The 14,814-nt window shown below is 30.8% G+C and overlaps 1 protein-coding gene across 3 annotated transcripts; it reads left to right on the forward strand.

The window, feature by feature from the left end:
- Positions 1-9,117: 9,117 nt before the first annotated feature.
- On the forward strand, positions 9,118-13,472 carry LOC107905301 (cytokinin riboside 5'-monophosphate phosphoribohydrolase LOG3). 3 transcript variants are annotated; one of them, XM_016831928.2, is made up of 7 exons: positions 9,118-9,412; positions 9,881-9,978; positions 10,090-10,120; positions 10,966-11,065; positions 12,040-12,110; positions 12,473-12,616; positions 13,131-13,471. In XM_016831928.2, the coding sequence occupies exons 1-7, from the start codon at positions 9,293-9,295 to the stop codon at positions 13,221-13,223; spliced, it is 657 nt and encodes a 218-aa protein (XP_016687417.1). In that variant the 5' UTR covers positions 9,118-9,292; the 3' UTR covers positions 13,224-13,471. The 3 variants fall into 3 exon arrangements, with proteins under 3 accessions (XP_016687417.1, XP_040943604.1, XP_040943603.1); XM_041087670.1 differs by lacking the exon at positions 9,118-9,412 and adding an exon at positions 9,466-9,683 and having other exon boundaries at positions 13,131-13,472; XM_041087669.1 differs by lacking the exon at positions 9,118-9,412 and adding an exon at positions 9,744-9,786 and having other exon boundaries at positions 13,131-13,472.
- The last annotated feature ends 1,342 nt before the right edge of the window (positions 13,473-14,814 follow it).

Consider the following 14,814-nt stretch of genomic DNA (forward strand, 5'->3'; position numbering starts at 1 on the left):
AACAAACATGCATTATTGTTCGTTTTGGTAATAATTTGTGTTTTTATTTCTATTTTATTAGGGTAAATTATCAAAATAGTCACTTTTGTTTGGCTCAAGATACATTTTAGTTACTTACGTTATTGTGTTGTAACATTTTGGTCACTGAGCCATTAATTGTTGTCAATGGTGTAATGGTAAGCTGACGTGACACATTAAATCATCATTTCAAACGAAAATTTTAGGTTAAAATTTGTAATTGGTCCCTATATTTTTTCATTTTGAGTAATTTAATTTTTTTTTCTTTTATGTTCTTTTAACTTTCCTTTTTTTTTCTCATTCTCTTCTACTTCTCCCTCTGTTTTCCTCCTTCTTCATTTCTTTTAACGTAGTTTTTCTATGTTTTCCATTTGTTAAAACTGGTCCACAACCTCGCATCACTCGAAAAAAATTAAATTATTCAAAAATAAAAGTATAGGGACTAGTTTTAACAAATGGAAAACATAGAAAAACTACGTTAAAAGAAATGGAGAAGGGAGAAAAACAGAAGGATAAGCAGAAGAGAATGGGAAAAAAAAGAAAGAAAGAAAAGTTAAAAGAACATAAAAGAAAAAAATTAAATTGCTCAAAATGAAAAAATATAGGGACCGAATGTATAAATTAACCTAAAATTTTTGTTTGAAATGATGATTTAACATGCCACGTCAACTTACCGTTACACCATTAATGGTAATTAACGGCTTAGTAACTAAAATGTTATAACGCTATAATGTAAGTGACTAAAACGTAACATTTCAAACATAAGTGACTAAAATAGAACTTGAGGTAAACAAAATTAACTATTTTAATAGTTTACCTATATTATTATTTTATTAATATAGTATTTGAGTATCGAATCCATAAATATTTGAATCTGAATATCCAATAAAAACTAAAATATTTGATGGTAAAATGCGGCTCTTTCAAATAGTTTATTACAAGGTAAAAAGAAAAACAAATATATTCCCTTAATTTTTTTCCTTTTTAAATGACATAAGTAAACTCTTAATTAACTAATACTTAAAATACAATTACGTCACGGAAAGAAAGATTAATGATAAAAGTTGATTAAATCTTAGTTCGATTGGTATTGGCATTATTGCGAGTGTAAGAGTACATGGGTTCGAATGCGCTGAAGCGCATTGCTCTCTTATTTAAGAGTAGGGGAGGGATTATGGGTGGTTTTAAGTATCATATCAAAAAGAATAGATATGATAAGAATTTATAATAAAATTAATGTTCGAAAAAAGATGAATGACATTAGACTCCAACCTTGATTTATGATACTAACGAACAATAATTTTATAACTTTAACCGTGACTTTATCGATTATAAAAGAAGAAAGTACATCCCAATGTGAAACTAAAAAGCCTAAGCTAGTTAGACATGTTCACCTATGGGATATTGTCTATATATAGAGACAAAGCCTTGTAACCTATTCTATGACAATTTTATTGACAAATCGGGGAAATAGTAAGGACTAAAAGAGTATTGTAAATTTCCTGAAATTTTCTACAAGTTGATTTATGGTTTGTCCTATCCAATCATTCACTATTCCTTTGCATGCTCCCTCACCCATCCAAAATAAATAAGATTTCAATTATTAATAGGTTTCAACTTTTATTGTTTTACTCGAGTTCAAATCATTTAAATTTAAAATCCGTGTTTTCGGAATAAGTTATTACAAGTTTATACCATTTTAAACTCGAGCCATTTCAGATTCATAATTTTTTATCATCAAATAATCAAGTCAATTCCGATCAATTTTATACTACAATGTGGACATTACAATCATGGCATTCACGTTAGCTTGGTCTCACAATAATTGGTGTAACGTCTACCACTTCAATGTTAATGTCGGGATAAAATAATTGACTGTATATAATAAATTTCATCACTCTTTTTAATTTAATTTATTATGCATGGTGCAAAAGAATTATTGACATATTTTATAGATATTTTAAAAAAAAACTTTAAATCCCTATTGGGTATTTCTCTAGATTTATTATGGATTTAAATTTATTTTTATAAATTATATATATAAATACTTTAATTGAAACAATTAGCTATTTAGACTAACTGATGATATTATAAAAATATATAATTTATTATGTGAAATTAAAGTATAGAAACCAAATCTCAATTTAAACATAGTAGAAAGGCTGACCAATTCAGATCTAATTATTATTATTTTTTCCATAAATTTTTTGTCATGATCGGATTAGACATGAACTATGTCGTGTCGTGAAAGTATAACTTATATATAACTATCTTTTTTGAATACTTACAAATCCTTTAGAGTTTTGAATGAAATAACATGTATCTACAATGTTGAATGCGTATATGCTATGATGTAAAGTTTAATATCGCTTGAAAGTGACGATATTTTAAAGAAATTGTGAATACGAGAAAAGAATAATTTTCAATTATGCCCTCATGACATGAGGGACGAAAGCAAAGAGGGGCAAACAATGGCAAGTTGCCGTTCAGTCTCTTATATTTTTATGAAATTACACGCTAGTATAATGATAAAATTATATTTAGGGTTTAGGGTTATATTTACCTCTCAAAATTTTATTATATTTTTTAATTTTGTCCTTAACGACATGACCTATAACCAGCGGGCTGAGTCGGGTGGTGAAAACTTTGCAGGGAAATTATGAGTGGAGCAATGATGCATCGTCCACTTACCTAAAGCCACGTGGCATCTCAGGGTGATGAAGCAAATTATGTCAACGGACCAAAATTTTTGCAGGCTTTTATTTTATTAATAAGAAAAGCATTTGAGTGTAGTTTTAAGTGTTTGATGACAAAAACAAGTTGCCAAATTCCTGAGGGAAAATAAAGTTGAGAAAAAGTTTCACTCCTTTTTGAAATTGTGAACCAAAAATCTCATATTTAATTAATATTTTATGAACTTTTTTCTTTTTCCAATTCTGAAAGCTACTTCTCCAATTTTTGGATCTTTTAAAATATGGGTAATTTGTTGTTGTTTTTTTCTTGCTTTCTTTTCATTGATGTTTGTATGGAAACAACAAGAAACATGTTTTTAATATAATATACAGTTCACTGATGTAACATGTTTGGGGTAATTAGATGTTATGTATAACGATACATTATCTTTTTTGGCTCGACACGTATCCTTAGAGTTATCTCTGCAGAGATCCTGCGAGCTAGTAGAGTGGAGAGCAGGTCGGATTCTAGGTCACCCGGATGGGTCGGATTTTGTGATATATTTTATAACAAGGGGCGAAACTAAAGGGGTTGGCAGGGGCCCCGACCCTCCTAAAATGAGAAATTTTCTATTTAGCCCTTTAAAATTTTAAATTAATAAAGGTAAAATTACATTTTGTCCCCCTGAAAATATAAAAAAATTTGACTTAATCTTTTAAAAATTATAAAGGTATAGGTTATTAAAATAGTGAAATTATATTTTGCTATAGTAAAAATTACAAGTTAATTTCGGTCCTCGATATCACCTCCCAACAAAAGAAAATCAAACCTTTTAATTTTACACTAAACTTTTTTTTGGACCAAAATTTGTAAGACATACATATCTTGATAGTTATGGGTGACTCTATAAACAAAGATGCAACGATTTTACACATTGGGAAATGGAGGGGAAACAAGGGTATGGGTGGCCACAAGCAATGATCCCTCTCCAAATATCTTAGTGCTTCATTCATTTAAAAAATTGTTTTGTTTGGGGCTCTATATTTCCATTTTTTTTACATTGCTTATAGTCAATAATTTTTTATAATTTAGATAAAAAAAAGTATAACAGATAAAAAAAATCAAATATAAAAGTTCTTAGGATAGTCACTACTAGCGGTCTAAAATCCATTTGGGTTTGGGCCAATAAGGTCGCAGACTGAGCTTGCAGGCAAAGCTCGTTCGTCGAGCCTACTCTTCTGTGAAGTTATACATGTATGAGAATGTGTACACGTACGTGTTAAATCTAGAGTAGAATACATGCCTGTATGCGTTGAGCATACTTAGCATGTCATCTCAATGAACAATACTTATATTATATAAATAGGTAAACATCATAAAAGAAAAGAGGACAAAAAAAATACCTCAACAAAAGAAAAAAAAACAACAACAACAAATATAATTCAAAAGTGAAATAGTGACATAAGAAGCATTTCATGAAAATGATATAAATATTTATAAAATAATTGGAATTTTAGAAAAAAAAATCTAAATTTGATAGTACTGTGGAGAATAATCAAACATATAGTTATTTCAGTTAATTGTGGAAATAATGTCGGCAACTAACAATCTAGACACTGAATTATAGGTTTAATCCTGTCATTATTTATGTCTTACAGTTATTAGATATTACTTAAGTCTGAGTGATAAAGAAATTGATAATTTTAAGTAAAGTTTTAAGATCGAGTTTTGTAAGAAAAATAATGTTTATTAAAGATATGATTCAATTCGACTTCAAATTTAATCGAAATTTAATATATTTATGAAATAAAAGAATTTCCAAAAATATAATATTTGACAAAAAAACTATTTCATATAAGGTTGATTGAATTCAATTAAATTGGATTTTTTGAACCGTCCACGATAATTTATTTAAGTTTAGTTCTCGATTTTCTTATAATAATTTTGAGTTTTGGTTTTTTTTTTCATAAATATTTCTAAAAAATTATGTTTTCATGTAATTAAAGATATTAATAAACTTATTTAGAATTGGTGGGTTAAATTGTGTTAAATTTTTTTTTCTCCAAACTGTTTGCTTCTTATCTTTTATTTTGTTTTGTGGCGATGTTAGTCTCCGGACTGGCTATCGCTCGCCTTTTTCTCCCTTCCACCAACCTTACTTTCTTTCTTTTTCTCATTCACTCCACATGTCTTCTATCTTTTCAGTTTTTAATCTATTTTGTGGGTATCTTTATTGTCTTCATAAGTTGTGATGGACAGATGACAATGCCTGTCGTTTGCTAAAACTCCATCGGCCACCAGTAGTTTTTCAGAATAATAAATTATTTCACAAGTCAATTTGGACCCGTGTTGTCTTAAGTTTTACATTTTTTTTGTTTTTTTTCCATTGTTTAATAAGTTTTCAGTTTTAGAAGTTTTTGTCTGCTACTGTAGCACATTTTTTAGTATTGCTGATGCATGTCACATTAGTTTTACAAGTGATTTTAGGGATGGTTTTGTTGTTGTCCTCTCTAGTTTGGTATATGTTCGATTCTTTTGTCGATTTTTACTCATCACTTTAGATCATTCGAGGTTGATTTCATTATCGTATCAAGATAATTAAAAAGCCTAATCAAGTTTTAGGTCTTTATAAATTAATTTTTTTATTTTTAATTTTAGAAATTTAGTCCCTCTATCATTTTAAATTAACAATTGAAGTTCAATTGATAAGACGTGAAATGAATTACAGTAAATTAACAATTGAAGTTCAATGAAAATCCCTTGACGGTGTTATTAAATGGATTTCAATTAGTAATTCAAGACGAAAAAAATTAAATATAATTAAAAGTAAATAGACTAAATTATAAATATGCAAAAATATAAGGATGAAGCAGAATTAGAGCAAATGAAACAAGCACAAGTTTTTGTTTTTAATTATTAATGAAATATTTATGCACTTAGTGCAATTACCTATACACGCGGTTCCACAAACACACAAAAACTTGAGTTAACTGCGCATGCAAGCATGCAGAAGCTTACACATAACAATTAATTAAATATATTTATTTATATGCTGAATTATCCACTATTAAGCAATAGTAATTATGAGTTTATAATATCTAAACATAGGTTGGGCAGGAATTAGGCAGACAGATTAAAAAAATAGCCTCAAAAGGAAGTGCTGAAAAAGGCCATTTTTGGGGATTGAGGATGTTAAATAATCAATACCCACATTACTTCAATTTGGTTCAAACAGCATAGGTTCAGTTCCAGTAATCCTGGCAATTGGATGTAATGAATAAAATATAACCCTAAGTTAATGCAACAATGAGGACCATATATAAAAGGTAATAAAGATATTAGCAAATGGGATTTGTTTAAAATAGGTGAGGGTGGAGAAAAAATTATAATTTTTTGGAGGGTCAAATTTAAAATGGATTAAATTGTGTTATTAAATTTTCAGTGGGTCAATAATGAAAGTTTTCTATTCTATTAAGAACTAAAGAGTTTAAATAGAATGATTTAATGTTCAAGAGGGGCTCAAGGGAAATTCTCCTATTTAACTAAGGAGGGTCAAGGCTCCTCCTACCTACCCCTTTGGTATATTCATGTCTTGAAGTTTGTTGATGCCTTTCTATCCTGAGTTAAATTGAGGAATGGGTTGGAACTTGTACTTCAAGATGCTCTCTAGCACTCGAGTCAGTGCTTTAACTACACGATAAAAGGTTAAAAGTGAAAATATGGTAAAATTAAGTACGAATAAGAGGTAATACATGAAGTAAAGTCAAGGTTTAGTATTTATAGTTAATTATTGGACAACCTATTTGCTACCTAGATTTATCGATTGGACAATGATTACTTGATGTGACGTCTCCTATTTGTTAGGAACGTTAGTAGGTAGGCTCATAGGCCTCAAGGAGTGTCACGGGCCGCAGTTCAAAGCCCGTGATTATTACACAAAGAGCTTTCCATGGAGGTCAATCTATTAAATGAGACTCATTTGAATCACTTGAACTGGCTCGATTCGAAGAACAAGTGATGAATCTCATTTACTTGAAACCTTGGTGGTCCAATGAAGCACTTATGGCAAATTAGGACTACCTTGGTAAAAATAGAAAGTAATTTTAGAAGATTGTAGGAGACTATAATCTGATAAGATTTGATTATGTAATCTTTGGGGATTATGTAAATCCTTTAATTGTAGATAGGCTTTGATCTCGTCTGTTGATGTAAAGTTAGTTATACTGTTGGATTTGGAGAAGATAACCTATAAATAGAGGGTCTCCCCCTCCATTGTAATCATCCATTGTATCCAATGTATTCTAAGGTGAATACTAATTGAGAGCATTTACTCAAACACCTTATGGGTGTTGCTTGTCTGTTCTTTCGAGCTTTATTGTCTTTGAGTTACTTTTGTTATATTTTCGATACCTTAGAGAATTTCTGCAAGAATCTTCACTTTGCAAGAGTTAGGTTGACTTAAACCCAAGAAATCGCCTAAAGCCATATGGGTTGAGAGATGAAAGTTCTAACCCTGTGACACAAGTACTATGCCTATTGGAGTCGGAGCTCTCTTGGGCCTTTTGATGGTAAAAGTAAAATGGAGGTCCAATGGTGGCGGGAGGGGGGTTGGTAGGAGCGTGACCTCTCCTAGAATGAGAAATTCAACCATTGGTCCTTTAAAATTTATAGAATTTTAAGTTAGTACATGGTAAAATTACACTTTGACCCCCAAAACGATAAAATTTTAATTTAGTCTTTTAAAAATTGTAAAAATATAAGGCATTAAAATGGTTAAATTTCAATTTAGCTCTCATAAAATTATACAATTTAATTCCCCTATATTAGGTGTGAGATCGCATTTTGCCCCTTCTACTAAAAAAATGGCCAAATTAGTTTCTATTATTAGATCAAAGAGCAAAGTGGTTCTTTCGACTAAAAATTTTATCCACTTTTATTGTTAAAAATTGCTATGGCTGACAAAATAACCAAACAATCACGTATGGTGTGCCACAAACATCTCATGCTGATGTACGAGGACCACTTTTGAATAGTAGCTTTGGATGAAATTTTTAAAAAAAGAACCAATTTACTCTTTAATCTAATGTATAAGGGCTAATTTGCACATTTTTTGAGTAAATGAGACAAAATGCAATCTGACTTCAAGTACAGGGGCCTCTATGATACTTTTACTACCTTTTAATCCATTTTATCCGAGTATAACAAAGTTGTTATATACTCATTAGCAGAGGAGACACCCCAGGGGGGGCAAGCAACCCTCTAAAAATGAAAATTTTCAATTTAGTTCCTTTAAAAATAATAAATTTGCAAGTTAACACGGTAAAATTACACTTTGACCCTCAAAATATAAAAAAATATATTTTATCCATTAAAATTGATGAAATTATAAATTAATACATGATAAAATTATATTTCGATCTCTTAAAAATTTTATAATTCAGTTACTACCCTCCTAAAAAAGTTTTTGGCTTAGCTCCTGCTGGTTAATAACTTTAATAAGATAGAGTTTTGGAACATTTGTGTATATATTATGTTTATATTAAAATATTAGTATGATATAATTGTATGGTATTCAACATTTTGAGATTTAGAAAGGTTTTGAGGGACAGCATGCCTGGTGGGGGAGTGTATATGAAATAAAAACCCAATGTTTCCTTTGTATTCAACAGGTTTGTCTAACAATGGAGGGTGAATGAGGGTACAAAGGTATGCATAGGCCATATCCCACTAATGTTTTTATTCAATCATAAAAATTAAACAACTGCTCCATATATCACCACCATCTAACCCTCTGAATTGTACCCATAACTTAGCTCAGAAAAATTATATATATATATTTTTTTTGTGTCTCAAAATAAATATCCATAGTGAAAATCATTTTGGCCATTTCACTAAGATTAAAGGAACAAAAAATTAGCCTTTTTCTTGGAGTGACAAAGCATGATCATATAGAAGACAAACAGGCTTATGAATCTTCCTTTGATGTATATCATATTCATCTATTCCATCCGTTTGTATTAAGAGTTAGATTGTATTTTATTCATTTTACTTAAAAAATGGGTAAATTAATCCTTATATATATATATTAGATAAAAAAATAAATTGGTCTATGTATGTCAGATTGAGGTACACGTGGCACGCTATATGTAACTATGTGCTTATTTTGTCGTATAGGAACCAGTTTACTTTTTAATGTAATGTACAATGACTAATTCACCATTTTTTTTAAATAGAGGGAGAAAAATATAATTTAACTATTAGCACAAGGATTTTCACAATAATTTCACCGTAAACAACACACACAAAAAACCAAGTGGCCCACGCGTGGGAAGACTAGTTGTGTATATGTGTGAAGAAGCGTGCTATGAGGCACTCACGTGTGGCTAGGTTTTTATATAATACCACCATGAAGAGAATGCACTACTCAATATAGTAGTGGTAGTAGTAATCAAAACAAAAGAAATTTTAAAGCTTTGGTACTTTTGCATTGTAGTTTTTTCATATTGATATGTGTATAGATTAGGAAGCAAAGATACAAGCTTTTAAAGCTTTTGATAGACCCAAAAGCATATATATAAAGAAGGAAAAAAGAGAGTTAAAAATGGAGATGGAGAGTGAAACAAAGCAATCAAAATTTAAGAGGATTTGTGTGTTTTGTGGAAGTAGTCAAGGCAAAAAGAGAAGTTACCAAGATGCAGCTATTGAGCTTGGAAGGGAATTGGTATTTATTTACCATAAAGCTGTTTCTTTTTTCTCTGTTTTTTTTTTTGGGGGGGGGGTCTTTTACACTAATGAGACATGTTTTGGTTATGGTTTTGCTTTTTTTACTTAAAATGGAGGACATGGGTTCTGCAAGAAATCTTTTAAAAGTTGCATAAAGCCATGAACTTCTATTTCCATAAAGGTTGTATTGTTTATTTGTATTGTGTATATCTTCTTGTATAATACCATTTCTTTACTGTTTGAAACCTGTTTGTGAATTTGTTTATATGGTATCTAGCATTTTTTAAAAAGCCCCCTCAAGCTTTTAGCTTTTTTGCTTGTCTTTTATCATTTTTTAATGTGTGTGGAACTCAAATGAGTTTCAATGTTAATGTATATATATACATGCTTGAAACTTTGAATCATAGTTTCTCATTCCCTCTTTAACATACATTGATCTTTGAACCAGTGTCTTGTTCTTTTACAGGTCTCAAGGAACATTGATTTGGTCTATGGAGGAGGTAGCATAGGATTGATGGGTTTAGTTTCACAAGCTGTTCACAATGGTGGTCGCCATGTCATTGGGTAAAAGAACCCTCATTTCTCAGTGAAACTGGCTTTTGTTTGTTGTTGTTGTTATAGTCTTTCCTTATTACAACACAACTGAATTTTTGTCAAGTTATTGTCTATTTGCAGTGTTATTCCCAAGACACTCATGCCTCGAGAGGTATGAAAAAAAAAATGGACCTTCATTTACCTGCATCACTATCTTTTTTGCTCTTACCTTTCACCATTCATGGTGTTTTATTTCTTTTTTAAATCATATTTTTTCACATTTATACCATTTTAGATTAACCAAACTTTTCTAAAGTGTTTTTCTTTACTGGTAATAAAATTATTTAATATTTGATATAGCCTTATCCACAATATTCTGGGAGTATTGCAACTTCCCACTTTACCATTTTCTCTTATAATATTATATTTGGGATCAAAACATGGGTTATTCTTGTGCCTTTTTTTTTGCTGGCCTTTTCTGAAATTTGGTTTTTTTTTTAAATTTAAATTGATTAAAAAATAAACAAATGGACCTTCACCTACCTACAAGTTTCATTATCACCATCATTTTGCTCTTTCTTTTCACCATTCATGGTGTTAGAATTAATTTTCTTAAACTCTGAAAATAATATAATATTGTTAGAAGTAATAATTACGAATCTTTAAAATATTAACTTTTTGCATATCATAAATATAAAAAATAAGTAATCTTTATCTACAAAATCACAGGGACAACTGCAACTTTCTTTACCTTTTTCATATATGTATATATATTTGGGATCACAAAAATGGGTTTCTTTTGTTTTTTTCTTGATTGGCCTTTTCTAAAATTTGGATTTTTTACTCTTTTTTTGCAAATTTATGTAGGTAAAAATATTTACTGGTCAGGGAAATTTCTCAGTGTTAAAAGTTCTTTAAAATAAGTCCATTATACCTGCAACACTCATCATTGCCTCACTGCACAACACTCAAGATGATCTTTCTCTTTTCATTATATTTTTCTGTGCCATTTTGCAGTTAACTGGTGAAACAATAGGGGAAGTGAAAGCTGTTGCAGATATGCATCAAAGGAAGGCAGAGATGGCTAAGCATTCAGATGCTTTCATTGCCTTACCAGGTTTAGTACAATACAAGCCCTTATTTTTACACCAAAATAACAAAGCAAATCAAGTAAACTTATAGCTATCATCAAGTGTGCTTTGCTACCTTCCTCTGCTTTATTTGATATTAGAAAAGATGGAACCCTGAATGCAAAAAGCTGTCCTTCACCTTTAGTTTGCTTATTTAATGTTAACTAATGGTTTCATCTCAGATTAAAAGATAGTTCTAAAAAAGGTGCTATGTTATGGGGATAAGGTAAGTCAGTATTAATACATGTACCTATAATAGTTTAAGGCTTTACCCTTTGTCCACAGGCACTAATTGATTGTTTCAAAGAAAAAAGAATCATTAATTTCATGTTTTCTACTTTAACCTCACTTTAACTGTAGTTTTATACCAGTAACTATTTTGGTATTTCCTATCACATTACAATCAAACGCGTTTTGATTAGAGAGCACAGACCCTAAAGCCTATGATTAGAAAGCAAGCCTTTAGACCCTAGTTCATTGACCTATCAGCATCTTTACAGTTTACACTGAAAATTAGACCTTGTGAGGAACTCTCTTTCCTTGTTTAATTTGAAGTATCCCCAGGACCCCAATGTCGGTGGTGTTTTTACACAGTGCCACCTACCATATCAAGACTGACCTAAAGTACAAAATCCTTAAAACTTTCACTAAAAAGATTGTTTGCCAACTAGCTGCTGCGTCTAATAGGGAATCCTTTTTTGCCACTTTGAAAAGGCTACTCTCTCTTTTTTAGTTCTTTTTCAGCTAAATGTATTGAAACCTTATTGTGAGGATATGCAAATAATGCATTGACAAGTCTCTTTGATTCTATTTTTAGATAGAAATGTGTAGGTAAAAGTACCTTTACAGGTTCTTATATTAGAATATAGAGTGGATTTTGATACTTTTACAGTGAACAAAAAAAAATCCACTTACATGATATATTCACTTTATTCGTTATAACTTAAAAATACACATGCAGGTGGTTATGGAACTCTTGAAGAACTACTTGAAGTCATTACTTGGGCTCAGCTCGGAATTCATGATAAATCAGTATGTCCTCGCCATTTTTCCTTTTATACATGATTAACTTATGTTCCTTTTTGTAACTCGAGTGTGAGTGACAGACATGATTATGTGTCCTTGGAAAATCAATACCAAGGAAGAAGCTAGCAGCCTTGACCCTCTAAAAATGATAGATTTACCATTTAGTCCTTTAAATTTTTATGAAATTACATATTAGTATAATGGTACTAATGGTAAGATTGTAGTTTGGCTCCCTATAATTTATGATTTATCTCTGGTCCCTCCCTAAAGCAATTTTCTAGTTTCATCCCTCATCAATACCATACCCCGGAGCAACATAATACGAAACAAATAATCAATAATGCATAATATTCTACTTCCTTTTTCAGGTTGGCTTGTTGAATGTTGATGGATACTATAACTCATTGCTTTCCTTTATGGATAAAGCTGTGGAAGAAGGGTTTATTAGTCCAAGTGCACGCCAAATCATTGTATCTGCACCCACAGCAAAGGAGCTAGTAAAGAAATTGGAGGTATAAATCAAAGGAAACTTCTTCACTGATGCTATTCCTTCATTAATAACCTGCATACGGTAAAGGTATTATGGAGGTTCATGTACTAAGAGTTAAATTGTATTTTACCTCTCTTTATTAAAAAAAGAGCAAATTAGTTCTTTTTGTTAAAAATTTCATCTATTTCTACTGGTTAAAATTAGTTTTTGTATGTCGGCATGAAGTACACGCAGCATGCCACGTGTAACTGTCTGGTTATTTTATTAATTACCCTAGTTTTTAACAATAGAAATGGATGCATTTTTAACAAAAAAGACTAACTTGCCTCTTGATCTAACATATAAGATTAATTTACTCGTTTTTTGAATAAAGAGAGTAAATGCAATATAATTCTTATAGCAAGACCTCTATAATACTTTTACCCTTGCACATATATATATATGGTATGTCATGTGAAATTGTACATTATTGGTCCATAATAAAAGTGTTCCCGTAAATAATTGTTTTTTTTTTCATGTTTGCTTATCGGTAAAAGGAATACGTACCCTGCCATGAAAGAGTTGCTTCAAAGTTGAGTTGGGAGATGGAACAGCTTGGTTACTCTAAAACATATGATATATCTAGGTAATTGCTTTGGAAGAGAAGGATAGATGGAATTTGGAAGGATCTAATTAAAAAAAAAACCTTCAATGGGGTAATTAATTTTTGTAAATTACTGTTATTGACATCAATATATGAATTCCAGCCTTCTCTTTTAGTGGAAAAAAATATTTTATTTTACATTGTAAGTACTAAAATTATGACCGATTATGTTGTCGAACTCTTTAAATTTTCAAGTATTTATATGAATATAGAGGTGTGACTTTACAAGGATTATGTAATTATTGACAAGAATAGGGTAATTCCTTTCAATCTTATTGATAGATCTCAAGAGTATATATAATATTTATACAACCATAGTCACGTAGGAATAGGAAATATACCTAAATATATGCCTAAAATATATACAATAATATACAATATATTTAGATATTCCCAAAAAATAATATCTCATAATAATATCCTAACACCCTCTCAAGTTGGAACATGCAGATCATAAATGCCTAACTTGTTGAGAAGGTATTCAAATCGCACTTTAGCCTTTGTAAAAATGTCAACCAACTGAACGGAGGTCGGTACATAAGAAGGTGATATTAACCCATCCTATTGCATCTTTAACAAAGTGACAATCCACTTCAATATGTTTAGTACTCTCGTGAAATACAAAATTCTGTGCAATATGCAACACAATTTGGCTATCACAAAATAAATGAATAGTTTTAGGATGATAAACACCTAAGCTCAATAACAAGGCCTACAGCAACTTGAGCTCACAAGTGACGAAAGTCATAGACCTATAATCAACCTCAGCGGAAGATCGAGACACAGTATGTTGTTTCGTAGTTTTCCAAAAAATAGAAGATTGTCACAGAAAGACAAGTCAGATAGTAAGCGGATGTCGAGTTAACGAAATAACAACCCAATCAAAATCACACCACCCCTTTAAGGACAAATCACTATCGGATCTCAATAAAATCCTTTGGTCAAGAAAGCCTTTCAAGTACTGGACAACATGCACAGTTGCATCCCAATGCTCCAACCTCGGTTCATGAATAAACTAAGATAAAATATGGACTGAGTATGCGAAATCATGTCTGGTCACTGCCAAATAAATCAAATAACCCATTAACCGCTTGTATGACTTAGGATTAGTCAAAACTACCCCTATAGCATGCGTCAACCTATGATTTTACTCTATTGGTAATCATGTGGGCTTTGCTCTGAAAAGATCCATCTTACAAAAGAAATATACCCAATAAACTATGAGCTACCTCTATCCTCAAAAAATATATCAAAATACCGAGAACTTTCATATGAAAGCAAAAATTGAGATACCCTTTAAAAGTTTTCAAAGCAGCGAATTCGTTCCCAGTAATAAGAAAATCATCAACATAACTAGCACATTAATGTGTACATATCCCTTACTGTATGTAAAAAGTTAACCAGAATATGATTGAAGAAATCCATACCTTTTAAATGCAGTAACCAGCTTAGCAAACCAACACCGAGGAGATTGCTTTAACCCATACAAAAACTTGTGCAAACGGCAAACCATTCCAGGATTATCAAAGGCAAAACTTAGAGGAAGCTTCATATAAACCTCTTCGTCAAGATCACTA

The sequence above is a fragment of the Gossypium hirsutum genome, chromosome D01 (genome assembly GCF_007990345.1).
Source record: "Gossypium hirsutum isolate 1008001.06 chromosome D01, Gossypium_hirsutum_v2.1, whole genome shotgun sequence".
Taxonomy (NCBI): Eukaryota; Viridiplantae; Streptophyta; class Magnoliopsida; order Malvales; family Malvaceae; genus Gossypium; species Gossypium hirsutum.

Coding starts and splice junctions, on each gene's coding strand:
- LOC107905301 (XM_016831928.2), top strand. CDS start 9,293: ATGGAGATGGAGAGTGAAACAAAGCAATCAAAATTTAAGAGGATTTGT. Junction 9,979..10,089: donor GGTGGTCGCCATGTCATTGG/GTAAAAGAACCC, acceptor GTCTATTTGCAG/TGTTATTCCCAAGACACTCA. Junction 10,121..10,965: donor AGACACTCATGCCTCGAGAG/GTATGAAAAAAA, acceptor GCCATTTTGCAG/TTAACTGGTGAAACAATAGG.